General features: G+C 47.5%; 1 protein-coding gene across 1 annotated transcript in view; it reads right to left on the reverse strand.

Moving 5' to 3' along the window:
• The window catches only part of pappab (pregnancy-associated plasma protein A, pappalysin 1b), a 148,012-nt gene that overhangs the window by 77,391 nt on the left and 44,137 nt on the right, over nt 1–26,484 (reverse strand). Inside the window, 2 exon segments of the mRNA XM_067438025.1 lie at nt 2,129–2,220; nt 2,445–2,573. Coding sequence (XP_067294126.1) covers nt 2,129–2,220; nt 2,445–2,573 — 221 coding nt within the window.

Here is a 26,484-nt window from a genome sequence, read left to right on the forward strand (position 1 = left end):
CATTAATGTTTCTTTGTGCACTGATTGTTAAATAACGTAAATGGCATTACAATCTGAGAAATTTGAAAAGGTCAGCAGTAGTCTAATGTTTAATTTGAAAAAAATCATAAACAGTCAGGAAATATTGCTGTATTGACTCGACATGTTCAGCTGTTTATCTTACCTCGGCTAGCATTCAAGTACCGCACTGCTTGGTTTCTGTGGACAATAAATCCTGCCGCCTTTAATTTGATTGGATATCTTAAACATTTTGACACTGACAAGCTCTCACACCACTGAGACTTATCAGGCAAAATAGAGTTTTTCCCTCAAGTTGGCCGCACGGGCCATTAGTCAAGGCAGACGGAAGGATATTCTCTTTAGGCTACGTAAATGTACTATTATTCATTCATCATATATATTTACGTAGCAACGGGCCGACCCACTTTGTCCAGCGGCCCACCGGGAATATGCCCGGTGCTCCCAATGGCCAGTCCACCCCTGAGGGTAAGTAATTAATGATAGAATTTTCACTTTTGAGTGAACTAACCCTTTAAGAACAGCATGATTAGGCTAATCCACCAGCTTGACCAGCACTCTACCAACTAAAACCAACATAAACCAGCCTGGACCAAAATTTAATTCATGGTGTTTTATGCTGGATTTTTTGTGACTCATGCGCTTCATTTCCAATTTTATGAAGCCATGTAATAGCTCTATGTGACTAACAGACTGAAACAGACAGAAAAGTCATTATTCACAAAATATTTTCTAATCCAGTGAGCTGTTGCGACCGGATGACTTCAAGATCCGGATCAGTCTGATTTATAAACAAATCATTTAGACAATGTTTGTAAACTCCATAAAATGATTAATTGAAAGATTAAAACTAACATAAACTAGATTAATTCATGAAAGTGATGTCTCTGTGACAATTATGTTGTTGTTTTTTAATGAAAATTACCACATTTCCATTTTTGTGTGAACTGTTGCTTTAAGTCAGCGAAAGATGCGAACTCATTGAACCTACTCCAAAAAAAAAAGCGGAACTGCCAATTAAGCACTGTCGGGCACTAGTGCAACCTCAGTCTTCTAGTGGTGTCCTAGAGGTCAGACAAGACTTCAGCTAGATGAATGTTGGCTACATTCAACAGCGGACTTCAAAAGCCCTTCTTATCTGTTCTTCTTTGCTGTCTCTTTTCTTCTCTCTGTCTTTTTTTACTCCACTTCAGCTTTCTGTCCACACGTTTAGAAGAAAAGGGAATTGTTGCATTACTGCTAACAGGAAGAAGTGCCACAAAGGTCCGCTAGTGCTCGTTAGGCAGATCTTAGAGCTCTACAGCAAAGAGTAAAGTCTTTTGTGAGGGGACTTAAATGTCTGTAAGAGGGTCCAATTATGCGGCCAATTGTTTTGACAGAACTGATTAGCTCACAACTTAAAGCACTCTATTAACATCACAACCAGCTAACAAGTTTTGTGCTATAAAGAAATAATACAACAGAACTTTTTTCGGTCTTTCACACATTGTCAGTGTAGGACACTATGTAACACTGATGACAGGCTGAAGCTATGAGATTGATGGCTGGGCACCCGGGTAGAACTGACATCAATAGAGCGCTGAGAAGTAATGAGCAATACAGCTAAATGCTGCTGGAGCAAAACATCAATCAAACTGATGCTATGCTTTATTATACTTTTACTTTATTGCACTTTCTTGGTGAAATATTGATAAATAAATAAGCTTTGAAAATATATATATTTTAGCCCGAATAAAAATAAATAAAAATCTGTCATTATTTATTCAGCCTTATGTCATTCTCAAGTTCTTTTTCTTTCTTGTCATACACAAAAGGAGATATTTGGAAGAATTGTTAGGCAGCTCTTTTCCGTACATACCATATCTGTCAAGTCCTCCCAATAAAAGTAAAGCATCAAAAGTCTACTGCACTACGTATATTCAAGTATTCTGCCATACAATAACTTTGTGTGAGATACAGACTGAAACTTGATTTTTAACTTGATCTAAAAATTTATTTTCTTCCTTTGTTTAAAAAAATACATATATGTGTTGGAATGATGAAGGTAAATAAAGATAAAGTTTAGGAACAATTACTTTAACCTTTCTACCTATAGATGATGGTCACATACCAACACAGTTGAACAACGGCTCTTTCTTGCACTGGTTTGAGCAGCCATCTCCGTTAGCAAAGTTCATGTCATCACATTGCTCTCCAAGATATCTGAATGGCAAACACATTTAAGTCATTAAAAGAGTTACATGACACAAAAGCCCCGATTGCTGCTGGTTGCAAAAGAACACTGGGATATACTGGGAATTTTCATTTCAAATACATTTAAGTCACTGCACAGACTTGAGAAAAAAAAAAAAGGGTAAGCACTAGATTCCATATAATGTAAAGGAGAGAGTTTACATTTACTGAGGGTAAAGAGAGAGTGAACTGACTTTTGGATGAGTCCATCTCCACAGTAGGGTGACCCCAGCTGGTGAGAGAGAGGAGGGGATGGTTCACTTTCTGCTCTTCTAGACACTGTCAGCACATGGTAGGTGTACGTTTCATCAGGCTTTAAGTCCCTGGAACACATAAACAAGGGCTATTAATATGATTTTAACCTTACATGCAATGTGCAAACTGTGGGGAGGTTTAGGGAAGGCCAAGTACCCCAAATAAATTTTATTCCTAAAAATGTTGCACGCACACGCACACGCACACGCACACGCACACACACACACACACACACACACACACACACACACACACACACACACACACACACACACACACACACACACACACACACACACACACACACAATATACACTTTGAAACTTTTATTCAGCTTGTCAGGGACACATTAAATTGAAAAAAAAGTAAAACGTATAATGTCGCATAATAATTTTATTTCAAATAAATGTTGTTCTTTTGAAGTTTCTATTCATCAAAGAATTCTGAAACAAATTGTATCACTGTTTCCAAAAAAATAAAAAATATGAAGCAGCACAACTGTTTTCAACATTGATAATAATGAGAAATGTTTCTTGAGCACCAACAGTTAAAACTGTTATTTTATATTGTAAGTATAAATAATAATATTCCTCTGTATTGTATTGTATTGTATTGTATTGTATTGTATTGTATTGTATTGTATTGTATTGTATTGTATTGTATTGTATTGTATTGTATTGCATATTGTATCTGATCAAAATAATGCAGCCTTGGTGAGCATAAGAGATTTCTTTCAAAAACTGTTAGAGCTCTGTCGCCAAATTGCTGGTAAGTTCCTTGTAAGTTTGCCGGAACTTACTTAAATGTAAGTATTGGGTTTCAACTTACTTGAATATTTAATGATACAAATGTACATACTACGTACATACATACTAAATGTACATACCTTCTGTACATACTAAAGAGTGTAAACGGCTTAAAATCATCTTAGTAAGATATATTAAAATTTAAACCGCTTTAAATATATATATATATATATATATATATATATATATATATATATATATATATATATATATATATATATATATATATATATATATATATATATATATATATATATATATTTAAAGCGGTTTAAATTTTAATATATCTTACTAAGATGATTTTAAGCCGTTTACACTCTTTAGTATGTACAGAAACAGACAAAGGTGAACATATTTAGACAGGTTGTTAATCCTGTTTTGTTTCAGACAGTTGAGCATAACTTTCAAAAAAGTCCCGTTACTGCTGCTCAGCTAACTATAGGCTAGAGACTGCCCCATTTCAAAACGCTCTGTCCATCATTCGTGCCCTTCAAAGGATGTATGTAAGTATTTCAACAAAACATGACAAGTTCTGTCATCAAGTACTTTAATCACTTTATTACAGAGGTCTTCATTCCCTGCTACTGTGGACCCACTGTCCTGCAGTGTTCAGCTCCGATTTGGAAAAAAAACTTTGCTGGCCAGTGGGTCCACAGGAGCAGGGTTGAAGACCTCTGCTTTATTATATATCTGCACTTTGTGAATGCACACTTGTTCTATAATATCTCTATATTAAAACAAAAAACAAAACATAGTATAGTATATAGAAATGACTTTAATCTGCTTACCTCTACCTATGTTTGTTAAGATATTAACAGTGTTTAAATATTTACAGCTGAGAGAATTGCTTTGGAATGAGTGTTTATGGGACAGTTCTAGTGTTTGCCATTATATAAGGCGATAAGCACTCAGTCTAATTTATTTAAGGGATTTCTCCTTTCATCTTCAAGCACCAACAATTAGATGCTAAGCAAGGATGGCTATCGTAATGTGACTCTATGCAGAGTACAAAGCGTGCTGTACTCGGCACTCGTCATGACTGTAATACAACCCTTCAGGTACATGAAGCGCAAGACTCAGCTGAAACAGTGCAAAGTAAAGCTCCAGTCATCATCTGTGCCGGTATCTACACTAATCCGGATACATTTGAAAATATCTCTACTTTTTGGCCTTCTGTCCATACCTAGAAAAACATGTGCAAAAACTGAGCTTTTTGAAGACGCTCTCCTCATGTTGTAGTATGGACTGTAAAAACTGAGGTATTTGAAAAAGGTGATTCAGGTTTAGTCATGTGACGTATACTGGAACGATAGATATCTATGTTTATGTGCATGATGAGTAGTCACTTTTAGTGTTGCTTAAGATAAATGTTACCTTGTACAATCTTCAACTGCTGTCCTGCTGTAAAACATGAGGGCAATTGCGTTTTCGGCCATAAATGGAATGGCTATTGAGTGTGACCTGGATGCACCATTAAGTCATGGGATATATTGCTAATTAAATTAGAACTTTATTATGTCTGATCTCTTGAAACATCTCAGTGAGCTTTAATTATTTTTAACACAACAAAAATGCCATTTTCAAATGTATATAATGCAGGCGTAGCCTAAGTTCCACATAAAGCAGATCCAGCATACAGACCACCTAAATAAGACCCCTCCCAGCCCATCCCATAAAATACATTTCCTCTCTTAATGTCTTTATCTTCACCTCACAATGAAATGCCAATAATAGAGCAACGGAGAATGGCGGTTGAGGGAGTGCAGGATCGATTGGGGAAGCAGAGGGGGTGGTACAGTACTTTTCTTTTGGACAATACGCCCATCTGTCTGCATTACCAGTCCTTAAATCTTCCTACTATCGACCCAGCCGCTGGGGCTCGGGTTAACGAAAACATTTTAATCGCGACTCAGATCAACCCTTAAACCTCTGTCTGCACATATGCTTTCTCAGATCCTTTACACCGCTTTAACTTTCCGCCTGGAGGAACACAAACTTGGAGGGATTGCGCAGTGTGCGGAAAGCCTCACAGCTGGTTCAGGTACATTCGACTCAATCAGCTCCACCATGAGGCTCTAAAACCCCACAAGCTCCTCCAGCTGCAGACTTCCCAAACAGTCAAATATGGGTCAGAGAGCCTCAGTGGTGTGAGAACTGCCGAGTGCCAGAGGACACTTTGCTAGAACTGCATACGGAGTCTGAGCCAACCCCCAAAGGCAGGAGCTGGAAGATCTTGGCCCGCAATGTGGTCTTGTGGCTGTGTTTTTCTAAGACATGTTTGTTGTGGAGAGGCAGAGCAAAGCTAAAAGAGTACTGCTGCTATCCTTAACAGCCACAGTGACTCCTGAGGTAGACCGTTGGCTCGGCTTCCACAACGAGGAAAGGATATTTTGCCCCTTGAATCGAGTAAGTATCAATTTAGCCATCAATAACTTGTGGCTACATTACGAATTTGCGGCGAGGCTGTTTGTTTGTGAAATCATAATCATTTATGTGAGCAACTGGAGCTTTTCTGCATTACTAAAAACACTCTGAGGAGATAATTCTTAAAATAAACTTGCACATAAAGCGTTTTATAGACCTTTCAAATGAAATTTTATAGTCTCATAAGCGTAAAATTTCAGAAGTGATAGCACCTTCCTGACGATAACAACATTTTTCAATCCTTTGTGCTGGAATTTGTGGTAGCTCATGACATCATCGCTATTCCCATGCGGGATACCCCACAGTAGTGTGGGAAAACACTGTAGCTACAAGCCCTTCACTCCTAAGTCAATAGGGTGGGAGCGTGCAACACTGACAATGATCAGGAAGCACACTGGCAGTTAAACAAGACAGTAACCAGACACCAAAGCAGCTCAAACCTCTGGGTAAAAATATGACCAGTTCCACTTCCTAAAATCATAATGGGTTCGTTTCTAAACTTGTAGGGTTTCTTATGTCCAGTAGTTTTTTGTTGTTGTTGTTTTTATTCCCAAATTATCATATGACGTGATGACATATAAGGGGCCATTCACACAGAATGCATTTTTACATTAAAAACACAAGTAGTGGAATTGTAGTTCCACTAAGTTTTTTTTTTAGTTCACCCAAAAATTAAAATTCTGTCCTTAATTACTCGCCCTCATGTCACTCCAAACCCGTAAGAACATCGTTTATCTTTAGAACACAAATTAAGATATTTTTGATGAAATCTGAGAGCTCTCTGACCCCTCCACAGACAGCAATTTAATTACCACTTTCAATGCCCAGGAAGGTAGTAAAGATATTGTTAAAATAGTCCACATGACTCCAGTGGATAAACATTAATTTTATGAAGCGACAAGAATACTTTCTGTGTGCAAAAAACAAACAAAAATAACATCTTTATTTAACTATTTCTTCTCGTCTGTGTCAGTCTCCTATGCAGTTTACGTAGGCCTGCTCCTGTGTCAGCATCACACGCATGCGCCGTGGTGCTCACATGAACAGCATCAGCTAATGGTAAGCTGGCGTTCTGGCTTAACTCTGATGTACCTTGGAAGCGCTGCACTGTATTTACTTCATCCACAGAGTACGTTTTTGTTTGTTTTTTTGCACACAAAAACTATTCTCGTCATTTCATAACATTTTGTTTGAACCATTGTATTCTCATGGACTATTTTAAAGAAGTCTTTACTACCTTTCTGGGCCTTGAAAATGGTAATTTCCATTTTTGGGTGAACCATCCCTTTAAATGTTTAACTTATTTTTAACAACAAATGTTTATGTTCATACAAATGTACTTTTTGTATTAACTTTTTGAAGTTTCATTATGGTTTTGGAACATTGAAACAAAATTACTTTAAAAAGGTCCTGTGGAGTAATCATTAATACAAAATTAAGTACCACTTCTTTTTTTGATTCTCCACTTTAGACTAGTAACTATAACGTCTCGGTTACGTATGTAACCCTCGTTCCCTGAAGGAGGGAACGGAGACGTACGTCAGAACTGAACCGACGAATGGGATCTTACTTTAGAGACCAATCCTACTTCGAGCATCTAACAACGAGCCAATGAAATTTGGCATGCGATCACGCATTCCACGCTCCGCCCCGCAGCGCGGGTATAAATAGGAAGTGGAATGATAGATCAGCGCTTTTCCTACTGAGGAGCCGAAGGTGACCGGACTCCCAGCGGAAGCACAGCATCTGGCGACGGGACGTACGTCTCCGTTCCCTCCTTCAGGGAACGAGGGTTACATACGTAACCGAGACGTTCCCTTTCAGTCGGTCACGTTCGACGTACGTCAGAACTGAACCGACGAATGGGATCCCTATGGAAAACGCCAGGATGCTGGCCCTTCCAGCGTCCTGCTTGAGCGCACTGCACCGTCTAGTATGGTACGGAAGTCAGGGCTCCAAGCAGGGAGTACAGTCACTGCTGTTTCTGCAAGACCCACTCAGAATGACTATTGGATAACGCTGGGAAAGCGTGCCTACCTCGTTCTTGAGAGAGAGGGTACGCTGCGGGGCCACGTCCTTCAGGGAAGGAGAGGTGGCAGAATACACATAAGGACTAACCTGGCAGGGTAGTGCAACATATGGTAGTCTCTGGGGTGGTTCCAGCCTGATTGAAGGGGGGAAAGAACACGCCCAGAGACGACAGAGCGGGCTCTGTCGAGGGAAAGACACGGGGCTAGCCCGAAGGGTAGCTGATACCGTGGAAGAATACACATATGGGGTTGCCGTGAGGGAACCGCTACATATGGAACCCAGCCTACAGCCACGTTTCACAAGCATACGGGTGCAGGCCTGGCGTCAGACGGTCCGCAACGTCTGACACCGGAGGGGTGACGGAGGAGCTCGACAGGGTTAGCCGGTTTCCCGGGGAACACAACTGGAGACAATAGACGCACGTATCCGGCCCAGAGGGCGGGAGTGGCGTTTCGCAAGCCGACACTTAGAACGGGCACTTAGCGCTCCTGGCCACTGGGGGCGAGGATGCGGGAAGATACCGGCTCTACACGTAAGCTATAGAATCTAGCAAACGTGTTAGGTGTCGCCCAGCCCGCAGCTCTACATATGTCTGTCAGCGAGGCGCCTTGAGCCAGCGCCCAGGAAGAAGCAACACTCCGAGTGGAGTGAGCTCTTACACCGAACGGGCAAGGCACGTCTTGGGACTGGTAGGCCAAGACTATAGCATCCACTATCCAGTGGGCTAACCTCTGCTTGGAGACAGCCTTTCCCTTCTGCTGGCCTCCGTAACAGACGAAGAGTTGCTCTGAGGTCCGAAGGCTTTGGGTCCGGTCAACGTAAGCGCGAAGTGCGCGGACCGGACACAGCAAAGCCAGGGCTGGGTCTGCCTCCTCCGAAGGCAGCGCTTGCAGGTTCACCACCTGATCCCGGAAGGGAGTGGTAGGAACCTTGGGCACATATCCGGGCCGGGGTCTCAGGACGACGTGAGAGTTACCTGGCCCGAACTCTAGGCACGATTCGTTGACCGAAAGTGCATGCAGGTCCCCTACCCTCTTGATCGAGGCCAATGCCGTCAGGAGCACTGTCTTCATTGACAAGATTTTTAACTCACAAGACGCCAAAGGCTCGAAGGGAGGGCTCTGAAGTGCTCGGAGCACTAGAGCTAAGTCCCAAGAGGGTACCGAGGATGGACGAGGAGGATTTAGTCTCCTCGCACCTCTGAGGAACCTGACGATTAGGTCGTGCTTCCCCACGGACTTACCTTCTACTACATCATGGTATGCTGCTATTGCTGCAGCATATACCTTGAGGGTGGAGGGAGACAGCCTTCTCTCCAACCCATCTTGCAGGAAGGAAAGCACGACACTGATCGAACACCTTCGGGGGTCTTCCCGGCGGGAAGCGCACCACTCAACGAACAGGTTCCACTTCAGAGCATAGAGGCGCCTCGTAGAGGGGGCTCTAGCTGAAGCGATGGTATCTACGACAGCTTGTGGTAGTCCATCTAGAACCTCCGCGTCCCGTCCAGGGACCAGACATGAAGATTCCAGAGGTCTGGACGCGGGTGCCATAGCGTGCCCCGTCCCTGAGAAAGAAGGTCCTTCCTCAGGGGAATCGGCCAAGGAGGGGCTGTCGCGAGGAGCGTGAGTTCTGGGAACCAGGTCCGGTTGGGCCAATACGGCGCAACTAACAAGACCTGCTCCTCGTCCTCCCTGACCTTGCACAGAGTCTGTGCAAGAAGGCTCACTGGGGGAAACGCATACTTGCGTAGGTCCCGGGGCCAGCTGTGCGCCAGTGCATCTGTGCCGAGGGTACCCCCGGTCAGGGAATAGTACCACTGGCAATGGGTCGAGTCCGGAGAGGCAAACAGGTCGACCTGTGCGGCTCCGAACTGGTCCCATATCAGCTGGACCGCCTGGGGGTGGAGTCGCCACTCTCCCGGAGGTGTCGGCTGACGAGAGAGCTCGTCGGCTGTCTGGTTCAGCACACCAGGGACATGAATGGCCCGAAGCGACCTCAGCTGCTTCTGACTCCACAGGAGGAGGTGGCGGGCGAGTTGGAGCAGACGACGGGAGCGTAGACCACCCTGACGGTTGATGTACGCAACGGCCGTGGTGCTGTCCGTACGGACCAGTACATGCTTGCCACGCAGCGGCCCCTTGAGGCGGCGGAGTGCCAGATGTACTGCCAGTAACTCGAGGCAATTGATATGCCAATGCAATTGCGGCCCCGTCCACAGACCAGCAACTGCATGCCCGTTGTACGTGGCCCCCCAGCCTGTGGTGGAGGCATCCGTGAATAGCACAGCATGCCTGGACACTTGTTCTAGGGGCACCCCGGCCCGGAGAAACGAAGTGCTGGACCACGGGCTGAAGGTTTGGCGGCAGTAAGGAGTCACTGGGACCCGGTACTGACCGCTCTGCCACGCCCACCTCGGGACTCGGCCATTGAGCCAGCGTTGAAGCGGTCTCATATGGAGCAATCCGAGCGGCGTGACCGCGGCTGCAGATGCCATATGCCCCAGGAGCCTCTGAAAGAACTTCAGTGGGACCGCTGTCCTGCTCTTGAACATATTCAAGCAGTTCAACACCGACTGGACTCGCTCCTCGGTGAGGCGCGCCGTCTGGTTGACCGAGTCCAGCTCCATACCAAGATAAGAGATCCTCTGTGTGGGACAGAGTTTGCTCTTCTCTCGGTTGACCCGAAGGCCCAACTGGCTGAGGTGACTGAGCACCAGGTCCCTGTGTTCGCACAACTGGTCCTTCGACTGGGCTAGGATCAGCCAATCGTCGAGGTAGTTGAGAATCCGAACGCCGCGTTCTCTGAGTGGAACAATGGCTGCCTCCGCGACCTTCGTAAAGACGCGGGGCGACAGGGACAGCCCGAAGGGCAGGACCTTGTACTGATATGCTTTCCCCTCGAACGCAAAGCGTAGGAACGGTCTGTGTCGAGGGAGAATAGACACATGGAAGTACGCGTCCTTCAGGTCGATCGCTGCAAACCAATCCTGGGGACGGATGCATTGGAAAATGCGTTTCTGCGTCAACATCCTGAACGGGAGCTTGTGCAGGGCCCGATTCAGAACTCGCAGGTCCAGGATTGGCCGTAACCCACCCCCTTTCTTGGGCACAATGAAGTAGGGGCTGTAAAACCCCGTCTTCATATCGGCTGGAGGAACCGGCTCGATCGCGTCCTTCGCCAGTAGGACCTCGATCTCTGACCGCAAGACTTGAGCATCGCTGCTTCGCACGGAGGTGAAGAGGATGCCCTTGTACTTGGGTGGCCGGCGTGCGAACTGAATCGCGTAGCCGAGTCTGATAGTACGGATGAGCCAGCGAGACGGCCTGGGGAGACCTAGCCAGGCCCCCAGAGACCGTACAAGCGGGACCAACGGCACCACAGACGTGCCCGGGGTGGGGCAGCGAAGCGGAGTACTCTGGCCCGACTCGGGAGGCCCGGAGGCGGCCCGCAGTGTTGCCTGAGCACTCCTGGTTTGGACAGAGAGTGGGTGAGAAGGCCCGGGGGCGTCCTCGGAGCCCACTCTGCTGTCCACTGCCCGGAGGCAGGGAAGTGAAGCACTCAGCCCCGACCCGGAAGGCCCGTGGGCGGCCCGGAGTGTTGACTGAGTGCTCACAAGAGAGGCAGTGTGTGGGTGAGAAGGCCCGGGGGCGTCCTCGAGGCCCACACAGCTGCCCCCTGGCGACGGGAGGGTAGGAAAGGAGTGACAAGGCCCGTGGGCGTCGCACACTGCCAACCTGACCCTCTTGGGGCCCAGAGAGAGAGGAAACTGCTCTTTTTGTGAAAATGTGGGTACCGCTGGACTCCGGAGAGCCAGCGGCAGAGATGTTGTGACCAGTGAAGTCCCCCCGGTCCTCCTCCGGGGGGGTGGGAGGGATGCGGACATCATCTCCCTCAGAGCAGCTCCTCTTCTCCCTGGGCTGCCCGTCTCAGGGCCGCTTCCCCTTGCGCTTGCCGGCAGGCTTGGCGGGCCCTTGGACGGGTTGGGCGGCCCCCTTGCGTCCGGCGCCCTGCTTCGCGGGTGGAGGCTGCTGCTTGGGCTTAGCAGGGGCGGAGGCGGACGCTGGAGGACGCCCTCGGCGACGAGCAGACTGGGGGGCTGCCCCGGGCGGCTGGGTGGAGGCAGCAGCGGGCCGCCGGGGCAGGATGTTTTTGATGGCCTCCGTCTGCTTCTTGGCCACCGAGAACTGCTGGGCAAAGTCCTCGATGGCGTCGCCGAAGAGGCCGGCCTGACAGACAGGGGCGTTTAGAAACCGAACCTTGTCCGAATCCCGCATGTCTGTCAGGTTCAGCCACAGGTGGCGTTCCTGGACCACCAAGGTGGACATCGCCCGACCCAGGGAGCGGGCCGTGACTTTCGTCGCCCGGAGGGCGAGGTCCGTCGCGGCTCGCAGTTCCTGCATAACTGCCTGGTCGGAACCACCCTCGTGCAGTTCCATGAGCGCTTTGGCCTGGTGGACCTGCAGGAGCGCCATGGCGTGCAAAGCTGATGCAGCTTCTCCGCAGGCTGAGTAAGCCTTGCCCGTCAAGCCGGACGAGAACTTACACGCCCGGGAGGGGAGACGCGGGGCGTGCCTCCAGTCCGCAGCGGTCTTAGGACACAGGTGCATCGCAACCGACCGCTCGACTGGAGGGATCCCCTCGTAACCCTTAGCTGCACCACCATCGAGAGTGGTGAGGATGGAGGAGTCAGTCGATCGCTGGCGTGCGCTGTACGGCGCTACCCAGGACTTCGTGAGCTCCTGATGCACTTCCGGGAAGAAAGGCACCGGGGCGGGACGCTGAGAACCAGCGCGACCCGTCCCGAGAAACCAATCATCCAGCCGCGAAGGTTCGGGACGTGGTGGAGGGTTCCACTCAAGCCCGACACTTGCGGCGGCCCGGGCAAGCATAGCCGTAAGTTCCGGGTCAGACTCGGGCAACGCTGTCACACCCGAAGGGGGCAACGCAGCCGAGTCTTCATCCTCGGAACCCATTAGCTCATCCCCCGATGCAGCAACCGACATCTGGTCCTCCGCCGGAGCCCCAAAAGAGACGACTGGCGCTCCACGTGGGAGGTCAGCGCGCCCTTCCGGAAGCTCCACCGGTACAGTGGAGGGGGGAGGGGCCCGAGGAGCCGTGAGACCCGTCGGGTTTACCCTGACCGACACCCTCAGGTCCCCACCAAGGTCATCAGCCAAAGTAGTAGCCCTCTGCTTTGCAGCTGGAGGACCACTAGATCGGGGGATGGACGATGGTGTTCCACCTCTTCTGAGGTACTGGAGACGGGACCGCAACACTGCAATGGACATATTCCCGCAATGGGAACATGTCTCATCCACGAACGCAGCCTCAGCGTGCTGTGCGCCCAGACACGAGAGACAACGAACGTGTCCGTCAAGCGGAGACAGAAATCGACCGCATCCAGAAACACACGGCTTGAATGACATCTTGAAAAAGACGCAGGGTCAAACCGTGTTGCTCTTTTGTGAAAAGGAAGTTGCTCTTTTAGTGCTGAAGCACTCAGGGAGATGACCGCGGCTCCACGCAGTTCGATAGTGCAAGCCTGCGTGAGCTCTCAGTGATATGTATGTGTGAGCGCCCAGCGAACCAACTGTAATGTGTGTGTGTAAGGAAACGCTCAGCGAACCAACAGCTCTTTGTACACTCTATCACTGAAGTGGACGGTCTCTCGCTGACGCGCCGTATCACCCGCACTGGCAAACTCTTTCACAGGAAGGTTTTTGACTCGTAGTCAGAAGCTCTTCGTAGAAACAGCAATGAAACACTGTTCGGCTCCGAAGTAGAAAGCGCTGATCTATCATTCCACTTCCTATTTATACCCGCGCTGCGGGGCGGAGCGTGGAATGCGTGATCGCATGCCAAATTTCATTGGCTCGTTGTTAGATGCTCGAAGTAGGATTGGTCTCTAAAGTAAGATCCCATTCGTCGGTTCAGTTCTGACGTACGTCGAACGTGACCGACTGAAAGGGAACTAACTTTATGATTACATGTCAACTAACTCTCATTAGAATATTAGTGTCTGCTCACACTTTAATTTGATGATCTCCCAACAGGCAGTCTATTGACTTTAACTAACAGTGTTAACTTGTTCAACTAAACTGAACCCTAGCATCCAACCCTAAACTAATACTCTAATACTCCAATTATAGTTATTTGACATGTAGTTGCATAGTTAGCAGAATGTCTTAAGTGGACCATTGAAATAAAGTGTAAGCAAAATGTATAACATCACACGAGAGCACATCTAAAAAAAAATTAAAAGTTTTTTCCAATCATAAATTCATAAATATAAACTATATACATAATATCTTACAAACTGACACTTCAAAAGTTCAAAACATATGAAATTGTAAAAGACCATAACAGAGGCATGATGACCTGCAGGGGTCCTCCCTTAGGATGTAATTTCCAGATCTTTTTTTTAAATAGATTTATTTATTTATTTATTTATTTATTTATTTATTTATTTATTTATTTATTTATTTATTTATTTATTTATTTATTTAAGCATGTCAATAATAATAATAATAAAAAAATAATAAAATACTTTTAATTAATGATAATTTTAAAGCAGTTGTATCACCCTGACATTTTGATTTTATGCCTCCCAAAAAATCATCAAATTAATTTTAATTCAGAAAATAAAAAACATGTATATCATAGGAGAGTGTACAGTATTAAAGTTATTTAAAGTCAAAATCCAAGTCTGACTTTAAAATCTGTTGTTTTAGTTCCCTTTCAGTCGGTCACGTTCGACGTACGTCAGAACTGAACCGACGAATGGGATCTTACTTTAGAGACCAATCCTACTTCGAGCATCTAACAACGAGCCAATGAAATTTGGCATGCGATCACGCATTCCACGCTCCGCCCCGCAGCGCGGGTATAAATAGGAAGTGGAATGGTAGATCAGCGCTTTCTACTTCGGAGCCGAGCAGTGCTTACTGTTTCCTACGAAGAGTGTCTGACTACGAGTCAAAGAGTGTTGAGTGAGAGAGTCTGCCAGTGCGGGTGATACGGCGCGTCAGTGAGAGACCGTCTGATCAGTGATCAAGCGATCTAAAGGAGCTTGTTGGTTCGCTGAGCGTTCCCATACAAACTGTTGGTTCGCTGAGCGTTTCCCATACAAACTGTTGGTTCGCTGGGCGTTACACACACACAAATACACATCACTGAGAGCTCACACAGGCTTGCAGAACGAACTGTGTGGAGCCGCGGTCATCTCCCTGAGTGCTTCAGCACACTAAAAGAGCAGCTTTCCATTCACAAAAGAGCAACACGGTTTGACCCTGCGTCTTTTTCAAGATGTCATTCAAACCGTGTATTCCTGGTATGCAACTGTTTCCTGTCCTCTTTGACGGCCACGAGCGCATGTGAGATTGCGATCGTGGGTGATTCATGTTCTGGTAAAAGAACATGGTCACGTCGGCGCGTTGTTCGTCTCCCCCTTCTCATAAAGGGCTCGAGTGTTCAGGTGGTTGTCACGACAACCGGCGCGCGTCAGTCGGCGCTCTAGATGCGCGGTCGAGACTATGAAACCTCAGATGGGGTCGAGTCCCTTCGCCTATCCCCCGATCTAGTTCATTTCTAGTGTTACTGGAAAAGGGCTACTTTGGCTGATAAGCGCTGGTGGCCTGAGGATTACAGTGGGGATTCCCCGCCGGGTAAATCCCCTCGGGCCCCCACTCCTCTATCGCATCAAAAGCATGCTGAGACTCTGTTCGTGGGTGGTACGGATTCTCTCATGAGAACACGACCACGTCAGGGCATTGTTCGCCTTGCCTTCTTCATAGAGGCTTGAGCGCTCAGTGCGCTGTGTGCCGTTCTGACGGCCACGTTCACTGTCTCGCATGCCTGCTGGTAGTTGAAGGTGGAATCGCTGATCCTAAAGAGAAAAGGGCTTAGCGTTTCATTTTTGGCTCTGGCAGAGGACAGATGTCAGTTGCTGCATCGGAGAGAGGGAAATATGGAGGGTCAAAAGGGCCAAAAATGAGACAAAAAAAAAAAAAAAAAAAAAAGTATCATTGTTTTCCCTCTCTCACTGCCCTCTGCCCTGCACGCACGAGGGTAGTCCCAGCCCAGGGGTTGTGCAGGAACTGCGTGCGGTGTTGGACCTCGCCCTATGGGCGACGAAAATCACTGCACGCTCCCTGGGTCAGGCGATGTCCACACTAGTGGTCCAGGAATAGGGGGCTAACCTGGCAGATATGCGCAAGAAAAGCCTGTCTGTCGGGCTGGCCTCCTCGGCGGCACCATCGAGAACTTTGCCCAGCAGTTCTTGGTGGCCCAAGAGCAGACGGAGGCGTTGCACCAGGGTGCCGACGACCAGCTGCTCGGTCGTCGGTCGCAGCGCCTCTGCCGGCTCGTCGCCGAGGGCATCCCCTCCTGCGTCCGCCTCCACCCTGCTAGAGCCGAGCAGCAGCCTCCACTGGAGGAGCAGGGTGCCGGACGCGAGGGACGCCCAACCCGTCCAGGGCCCGCTAACCGGCAGGCAAGCGCAAGGGGACGCGGCCCTGAGACGGGCCGGCTAGGGAGAACAGGAGCTGCTCGGGGGAGACGATGTTCGCATCCCTCCCCCACCCCCCCCGGAGGAGGACCGGGGGGCCCTGACTGGTTTCGGTTCTGCCACTGGCTCTCCGGAGTCCAGCGGTACCCACATTTTAAGAGCAGTTTCCTCTCTCTCTGGGCCCCAAGAGGGTCAGGTTGGCAGTGTGCGACGCCCACGGGCCTTGTCACTCCTTTCCTACCCTCCCGTCGCCAGGGGGCAGTTGTGTGGGCCTCGAGGACGCCCCCGGGCCTTCTCACCCACACACTTCCTCTCTCGTGAGCACTCAGTCAACACTCCGGGCCGCCCACGGGCCTCCCGGGTCGGGGCTGAGTGCTTCACTTCCCTGCCTCCGGGCAGTGGGCAGCAGAGTGGGCTCAGAGGACGCCTCCGGGCCTTCTCACCCACTCTCTGTCCAAACCAGGAGTGCTCAGGCAACACTTCGGGCCGCCTCCGGGCCTCCCGAGTCGGGCCAGAGTACTCCGCTTCGCTGCCCCACCCCGGGCATTTGTCTGTGGTGCGGTTGGTCCCGCTTGCACGGTCTCTGGGGGCCTGGCTAGGTCTCCCCGGGCCGTCTCGCTGGCTCATCCGTACCATCAGACTCGGCTACGCGATTCAGTTCGCGCGCCGGCCGCCCAAGTACAGGGGCATCCTCTTCACCTCCGTGCGAAGCAGCGATGCTCAGGTCTTGAGGTCAGAGATCGAGGTCCTACTGGCGAAGGACGCGATCGAGCCGGTTCCTCCAGCCGATATGAAGACGGGGTTCTATAGCCCCTACTTCATTGTGCCCAAGAAAGGGGGTGGGTTACGGCCAATCCTGGACCTGCGAGTTCTGAATCGGGCCCTGCACAAGCTCCCGTTCAGGATGTTGACGCAGAAACGCATTTTCCAATGCATCCGTCCCCAGGATTGGTTTGCAGCGATCGACCTGAAGGACGCGTACTTCCATGTGTCTATTCTCCCTCGACACAGACCGTTCCTACGCTTTGCGTTCGAGGGGAAAGCATATCAGTACAAGGTCCTGCCCTTCGGGCTGTCCCTGTCGCCCCGCGTCTTTACGAAGGTCGCGGAGGCAGCCATTGTTCCACTCAGAGAACGCGGCGTTCGGATTCTCAACTACCTCGACGATTGGCTGATCCTAGCCCAGTCGAAGGACCAGTTGTGCGAACACAGGGACCTGGTGCTCAGTCACCTCAGCCAGTTGGGCCTTCGGGTCAACCGAGAGAAGAGCAAACTCTGTCCCACACAGAGGATCTCTTATCTCGGTATGGAGCTGGACTCGGTCAACCGGACGGCGCGCCTCACCGAGGAGCGAGTCCAGTCGGTGTTGAACTGCTTGAATATGTTCAAGAGCAGGACAGCGGTCCCACTGAAATTCTTTCAGAGGCTCCTGGGGCATATGGCATCTGCAGCCGCGGTCACGCCGCTCGGATTGCTTCATATGAGACCGCTTCAACGCTGGCTCAATGGCCGAGTCCCGAGGTGGGCGTGGCAGAGCGGTCAGTACCGGGTCCCAGTGACTCCTTACTGCCGCCAAACCTTCAGCCCGTGGTCCAGCACTTCGTTTCTCCGGGCCGGGGTGCCCCTAGAACAAGTGTCCAGGCATGCTGTGCTATTCACGGATGCCTCCACCACAGGCTGGGGGGCCACGTACAACGGGCATGCAGTTGCTGGTCTGTGGACGGGGCCGCAATTGCATTGGCATATCAATTGCCTCGAGTTACTGGCAGTACATCTGGCACTCCGCCGCCTCAAGGGGCCGCTGCGTGGCAAGCATGTACTGGTCCGTACGGACAGCACCACGGCCGTTGCGTACATCAACCGTCAGGGTGGTCTACGCTCCCGTCGTCTGCTCCAACTCGCCCGCCACCTCCTCCTGTGGAGTCAGAAGCAGCTGAGGTCGCTTCGGGCCATTCATGTCCCTGGTGTGCTGAACCAGACAGCCGACGAGCTCTCTCGTCAGCCGACACCTCCGGGAGAGTGGCGACTCCACCCCCAGGCGGTCCAGCTGATATGGGACCAGTTCGGAGCCGCACAGGTCGACCTGTTTGCCTCTCCGGACTCGACCCATTGCCAGTGGTACTATTCCCTGACCGGGGGTACCCTCGGCACAGATGCACTGGCGCACAGCTGGCCCCGGGACCTACGCAAGTATGCGTTTCCCCCAGTGAGCCTTCTTGCACAGACTCTGTGCAAGGTCAGGGAGGACGAGGAGCAGGTCTTGTTAGTTGCGCCGTATTGGGCCAACCGGACCTGGTTCCCAGAACTCACACTCCTCGCGACAGCCCCTCCTTGGCCGATTCCCCTGAGGAAGGACCTTCTTTCTCAGGGACGGGGCACACTATGGCACCCGCGTCCAGACCTCTGGAATCTTCATGTCTGGTCCCTGGACGGGACGCGGAGGTTCTAGATGGACTACCACAAGCTGTCGTAGACACCATCGCTTCAGCTAGAGCCCCTCTACGAGGCGCCTCTATGCGCTGAAGTGGAACCTGTTCGTTGAGTGGTGCGCTTCCCGCCGGGAAGACCCCCGAAGGTGTTCGATCAGTGTCGTGCTTTCCTTCCTGCAAGATGGGTTGGAGAGAAGGCTGTCTCCCTCCACCCTCAAGGTATATGCTGCAGCAATAGCAGCGTACCATGATGTAGTAGAAGGTAAGTCCGTGGGGAAGCACGACCTAATCGTCAGGTTCCTCAGAGGTGCGAGGGACTAAATCCTCCTCGTCCATCCTCGATACCCTCTTGGGACTTAGCTCTAGTGCTCCGAGCACTTCAGAGCCCTCCCTTCGAGCCTTTGGCGTCTTGTGAGCTGAAAATCTTGTCAATGAAGACAGTGCTCCTGACGGCATTGGCCTCGATCAAGAGGGTAGGGGACCTGCATGCACTTTCGGTCAACGAATCGTGCCTAGAGTTCGGGCCAGGTAACTCTCACGTTGTCCTGAGACCCCGGCCCGGATATGTGCCCAAGGTTCCTACCACTCCCTTCCGGGATCAGGTGGTGAACCTGCAAGCGCTGCCTTCGGAGGAGGCAGACCCAGCCCTGGCTTTGCTGTGTCCGGTCCGCGCTCTTCGCGCTTACGTTGACCGGACCCAAAGCCTTCGGACCTCAGAGCAACTCTTCGTCTGTTACGGAGGCCAGCAGAAGGGAAAGGCTGTCTCCAAGCAGAGGTTAGCCCACTGGATAGTGGATGCTATAGTCTTGGCCTACCAGTCCCAAGACGTGCCTTGCCCGTTCGGTGTAAGAGCTCACTCCACTCGGAGTGTTGCTTCTTCCTGGGCGCTGGCTCAAGGCGCCTCGCTGACAGACATATGTAGAGCTGCGGGCTGGGCGACACCTAACACGTTTGCTAGATTCTATAGCTTACGTGTAGAGCCGGTATCTTCCCGCATCCTCGCCCCCAGTGGCCAGGAGCGCTAAGTGCCCGTTCTAAGTGTCGGCTTGCGAAACGCCACTCCCGCCCTCTGGGCCGGATACGTGCGTCTATTGTCTCCAGTTGTGTTCCCCGGGAAACCGGCTAACCCTGTCGAGCTCCTCCGTCACCCCTCCGGTGTCAGACGTTGCGGACCGTCTGACGCCAGGCCTTCACCCGTATGCTTGTGAAACGTGGCTGTAGGCTGGGTTCCATATGTAGCGGTTCCCTCACGGCAACCCCATATGTGTATTCTTCCACGGTATCAGCTACCCTTCGGGCTAGCCCCGTGTCTTTCCCTCGACAGAGCCCGCTCTGTCGTCTCTGGGCGTGTTCTTTCCCCCCTTCAATCAGGCTGGAACCACCCCAGAGACTGCCATATGTTGCACTACCCTGCCAGGTTAGTCCTTATGTGTATTCTGCCACCTCTCCTTCCCTGAAGGACGTGGCCCCGCAGCGTACCCTCTCTCTCAAATACGAGGTAGGCACGCTTTCCCAGCGTTATCCAATAGTCATTCTGAGTGGGTCTTGCAGAAACAGCAGTGACTGTACTCCCTGCTTGGAGCCCTGACTTCCGTACCATACTAGACGGTGCAGTGCGCTCAAGCAGGACGCTGGAAGGGCCAGCATCCTGGCGTTTTCCATAGGGATCCCATTCGTCGGTTCAGTTCTGACGTACGTCGAACGTGACCGACTGAAAGGGAACGTCTCGGTTACGTATGTAACCCTCGTTCCCTGAAGGAGGGAACGGAGACGTACGTCCCGTCGCCAGATGCTGTGCTTCCGCTGGGAGTCCGGTCACCTTTCGGCTCCTCAGCAGAAAAAGCGCTGATCTACCATTCCACTTCCTATTTATACCCGCGCTGCGGGGCGGAGCGTGGAATGCGTGATCGCATGCCAAATTTCATTGGCTCGTTGTTAGATGCTCGAAGTAGGATTGGTCTCTAAAGTAAGATCCCATTCGTCGGTTCAGTTCTGACGTACGTCTCCGTTCCCTCCTTCAGGGAACGAGGGTTACATACGTAACCGAGACGTTTTTTCTGCATGCAGACCTGAAGTGTGAAATATGAAAATGTCTTTGCACAGAAATATAATCTAACATTTATCAAATATGGAATGCAAACAATTTTGTGTGTGTGTGTGTGTGTGTGTGTGTGTGTGTGTGTGTGTGTGTGTGTGTGTGTGTGTGTGTGTGTGTGTGTGTGTGTGTGTGCAATGTGGTCTGCACTTCAATCCAGCTGGACTTTGAAACAAGCTACGCAGAAGAGTGAGATATATAAGTCTGTCTTTTCTGGTGCTTGTAATTGAGCTCTATAGAAGAGCACACTCATGCTCCTCAGCGAAACTAGTCTATCTGAAGGTACTCCTCTCTTTCAGCCCAGATGCTGGAAAAATCATATTATAGTATTCGCTGTATACCTTCAAAAGAAATCAAAGAGATGATACAACTCATAATGCAAAGCCCTCTGTGCAGCTGCTCGCTGCTGGAAGTGTTAAGGAGGAAAATGATGATCTAAAAACTTAATTACTTCAAAGGAGTGGAAATAATTTGTCATTTAAAATCTAAATCAGAGTTCACATGGCTAAATAAAACAACAACAAAACCTCAATCGTATAATTTACTAAACCCCAGCTGTTTGGTCATACCGCAACTCAACCCAAGAGATCCATCAAGTGGTGCTTACTATATGCTGTATCAATGAAAGAGAAACACGCTGCTGGAATCCATGACAGCTAAATTCTTGCAATATTGACCTTCAAGTGAAAGATGCAATCTCTTCAGATTACTACAGGAAAACAAGAAGACACTGCACAAAAACAGATGTCTAACACAAAATGACTTGCTTGTGAATAGATACTTGATTAAAATCTCCATATTTAGCTATTTTAAAGGCATGTCTGCCCTGTTATTTTTAACAGAAACTAAGTTGCTTCATGTTTGGATGCAACAGCTTAAAAAATGATGCACAACATACTTTTGCATATCCTTGTACATGCTAAGAGAATGCAGGTTGGACATTCTTTCACAACACTGTCGTATTGCTTTTTGACAATCATATTGATACATTTGAAAATGAAAGCACTGGCGTGTGAAGCAGTATGGAGGTTCTCAGAGGCCAAGCTGTTTAATCACTCTCCATACTATAGCAGCAGTGATCTATAGCGGCTGTTCTTGGGCTGAGATCAGATATTATAGCACATTCCCCTGCCACACTGAAGAGCTCTCATTAGGAAGCCTGCCTCTTTTAGCCAGACACCACTTTGATTGGGGCTGCTTTCATAAGTTACAATGAGTGATTGCCTGCCTCTATTGGAGACGAACTAGGCTTGCACCTGGAGGATGAAATAGCCATGTAATTTTGTGCCACTCTGGACAAAACATTTTATGGCTCTTGTTTTCCTGGATGATATGAGACCGATCTCTAGTTAATTGTCACACAGCGATGTAGGATCAGGACAGCAAAGGCCACCCACACAGTGGACTGAAACGAAGAACAAGAGTGAAAAACAGATAGTGGATTATAACAACAATGGGACTGACACGAATTATGCATGCAGTAATGCTTTTCATTTCAGGTAGCAAACTATTTACTGATCATCAAGCGATTCCTGATAATTTAGTAACATTTCTCATAGGTCTTTATTGCCAAAAGTACACCCCTTAACATCATTCAATTCAGGTTTTCCAATCACTTCCATGGCCACAGGTGTATAAAATCAAGCCTGCTTCTACAAACATTTTTAAAAGAATGGGTCATTCTCAGGAGCTCAGAGAACTCAAGCGTGGCACATAAAATCACAGAGCGGGGTCGGTGCATGCTGAGGCCCACAGTGCACAGAAGTCGGCAACTTTCTGCAGAGTCAAAAGCTATATACCTCCAAACTTTGTATAGCCTTCAGATTAGCTCAAGAAGAGTGCGCAGAGAGCTTTATGGAATGGGTTTTAATGGCCGAGCAGCTGCATCCAAGCCTTACATCAACAAGTGCAATGCAAAGCGTCGGATGCAGTGGTGTAAAGCATGCCGCCACTGGACTCTATGTGATCTCTGGACTGTCAAATCACACTTCTCTGTCTGGCAATCTAATGGATGAGTCTGCGTTTGGAGGTTACCAGGAGAACAGTACTTGTCTGACTGCATTGTTTCAAGTGTAAAGTTTGGTGGAGGAATTATGGTGCGGGGTTGGTTTTCAGGGGTTGGTCTTTGCCCCTTAGTTCCAGTGAAAGGAACTCTTTAATGCTTCCTCATACCAATACATTTTGGACAATTTCATGCTCCCAACTTTGTGGGAACAGTTTGGGGATGGCCCCTTCAACATGACTGCGCACTAGTGCACAAAGCAAGGTCCATAAAGACATGGATGAGTGAGTTTGTGTTTGGCGTGGAGGAACTTGACTAGCCTGCACAGAGTTCTGACCTCAACCCGATAGAAAACCTTTGGGATGAATTGGAGCGGAGACTGCGAGCCAGGCCTTCTCATCCAACATCAGTGCCTGACCTTACAAATGCGCTTCTAGAAGAACGGTCAAAAAATCCGATAAAGCAATGCCCTACTATGTGATATCAATCAATCAACTTTATTTTATATAGCGCTTTTACAATAATTGTTTCAAAGCAGCTTCGCAGTGTTAAACAGGACAATATTGCAACAAAATTAGATTTGGCTGTACAGTTGTTCTGGAGAAAACAGGGATGTTATTAGCTTATTTTAATGTATCATATAGTGATAATGTTGGCAGATCAGAAATAATAATATTTAAATTAATAATATTTACATTTTTCTTTATTATGTGAAATTCTAAATGTAATTTAGGGAGTAGCGAGCCCATCTAATCTTCCAATCAACAGCCAACAGCCAGAGTATATAAACAGCTGCTTACTTCTCTTCAGTCTCAGATGTTCCAGAATCTCATAACCTCCCCAAACTGCATTTTTATCTTAGGTACCTTACGTTACATAATGATTTAGTCACTGTGGGGGTATTTCACAGCTGCTTCATCGAGCCGCTCATCAGTAGACAGCAAGCCAAATAAACTTAACCTAAAACTCTTAAGATTATATGGGCAAACAAACTTGTTAGACATGTTTGGGGTAATTTCTCTCTCTTTTTGAAAATAAATTAATAATTTTGTTCAGCAAGGAACTAAATACATTGATAATGTTTCAAAAGTTATTTCTATTTCAAATAACTGCTGTTATTTGAACTTTTTATTTATCAAATCATTAAAAAAAAAATCATCATGGTCTTCACAAAAAAATATTAAACAAAATGTGCCCACATTATCTATAAAATTATTACACAGTTTTTACAAAAATCTACTTTCTTAAACCACGTAATGTCACCTTGGTGACAAGTTGAAGTCACCAAGTCAAACACATACATAAGGTCAAGCAATGTAAGATTTAGGAGCACAACACAACATTGTTTCTTCAACTCAGAGTGACCTTAAGCCATCAGTACAGTATTTACTGTTGAGCCCTGTTACTGCTTACTGTTGAGCCCTGAGATGTTCCTTCTGAATGCAACTACTGCAGAATTCCTTTAGACTAGCTGTGCAATAAATCAGTGCAATAAAACATCACTCCTCAGAAAAAAAGTTACTGTAAAATTCCCATAAGGGGAACTTGAGGAATCACTTGTGCTGGTACTGAATAATGAATTTCTTGGATTTGGCTTTTAGCTGAAGTGGAGGTCTTTCTGAAAAATCCTGTATTACTACTTAGAACAGCTTTCTCAACAGCACTTTCATTTTGTGTTAATGAATTTCAAATGAGAGTTTTTCGCTGATCCCAGAGCGGTACAACCCTGCCGATACACTGACTGATTTTCGCACCATCTGGTGAATACAGCTGTGCAGCATTAATATATACAACAAACCTTTTCAATTAAAAAACACATTATCTGAGTAGATTAAGCTGTTGGCTGATGAATCAGGATACCTCACTAACACAACTTGGACTGTGCTACTACAAACTAAACACAGCTTTAATATATGTTTGGATATGTCAGTATAAATACTATTTTTTTTAATTCTGCAACAATTTCTTAAGACTCTTTTCAACTCTAAATATTATATTTATATATTATATTTAATATATAATTTGTTAAGATGAAAATACCTCCACGTCTTTTCCTAATGTACTGCTGCTGCAGCTGTCACTGTATTCACTGTAGTTTCACTTTTCAGCCAACTTTTTGGAAACAAGACAAGACACCCAAAACAGCCCAGAGTGAGGACAGTGAAGTTCAGCGGGTTCAAATTGGGTCTTGTTTATACTCACTGAGTTGATTTTTTGTGAACGCTAATGTACATTACTGGCAGCCTGCCGACTGAGGTGTGGCCTCAATCTGCTGGAGAGCCCAGCATTCAGAAACTCAGAGAAAAAAAAAGGCCAACACAATGCACAAAGACAATACCTGCCTACTAAATGACTAAAGTCTTCATTAATGTATTGTTAATAAGAGGCATGATGGCAAGTAAGAAATAATGAATGCTCAATAGGCTTTTTTACAACTTTAGAAGAAGCCATTAAGTTGGATCCATGTTTCATGTTTGTCTATGAGTTATTTTAAGAAGTATTAAAAGAAGTATTTCTTAACAAAGGTTTGGAAAAAAAGAAATACCTGCAATTAATTGTAAATGTCTTTTTTTAAAATCTAAATGCCCTTGCATACTGCACAGACTATACAGTGCAAGCAGTATAGATCTATCTATCTATCTATCTATCTATCTATCTATCTATCTATCTATCTATCTATCTATCTATCTATCTATCTATCTATCTATCTATCTATCTATCTATCTATCTATCTATCTATCTATCTATCTATCTATCTATCTATCTATCTATCTATCTATCTATCTATCTATCTATCTATCTATCTATCTATCATCTGAAGTGGAGTCCATCTGACAGCCTGTCAAACTGTTGGTCTCTTTTTGCTGTCATCAAAGAGGCAGAGGCCCTTCAAACGCTCTCCAACTGTTTTGTGACCACTCCAAATTTATGAGTATCCCATGAAGTTAAACTGCCTGAGAGCACTTCGGCATGTATCTCTCAGATGACAACAAGCTGGCTGTGAAATTCTTTGAGTTGACCTGAACCCCCAGCCCAAGGAATAAAGGGCTGTTTTTGAAGACCTCACACAAAGTACCTAAGAAGCCCATACAATGGCAAAGCACAGCAACACATGGCAAAAGCAAAGAAACCATGTGCTAGTGTTCCTAGAAATGTGTTGAATAGTTTAGTGCCATATAAAAAGTGCCATCTTTTGTTAATGTTGCCAGTCATGTTGATACACAAAAGGAAACATTTTCAGTGTCCCTTTAAGAGTTGATGTGTCTAAGTTTGCCATTACAATTAATTTATAATAGAGGGCTAAATATGTTATCCTAGGAGTGTTGCAATACATTGATACAGATCAATACATCGACCAAATAACTAACTATATCGTAAATGCATTAAAAAGCTATATTTTATACACCTTTAGATATCTTTATCTGACACTTGCATTCTACATATTTGCATCAATGCCTGCATTCTCTTTTAAACTCTACAAGCGGCAGATGTTCATGATGCAGAAACATAGAAGTCCTGGCAGCCATGACAATGTATTCTATTCTGTGCTCAAGTCATGTGAAGCACAGAAGACTTATCTCATTGCACTCACCATTGATGAGATGTCATTAAAGAGTAAATGAGCTAATGTGCAACTTGATCTTTTTTATAATAAATGTTTCTAACTACTTAAACTCCAAGAC

The sequence above is a fragment of the Pseudorasbora parva genome, chromosome 3 (genome assembly GCF_024679245.1).
Source record: "Pseudorasbora parva isolate DD20220531a chromosome 3, ASM2467924v1, whole genome shotgun sequence".
NCBI classification, from domain to species: Eukaryota; Metazoa; Chordata; class Actinopteri; order Cypriniformes; family Gobionidae; genus Pseudorasbora; species Pseudorasbora parva.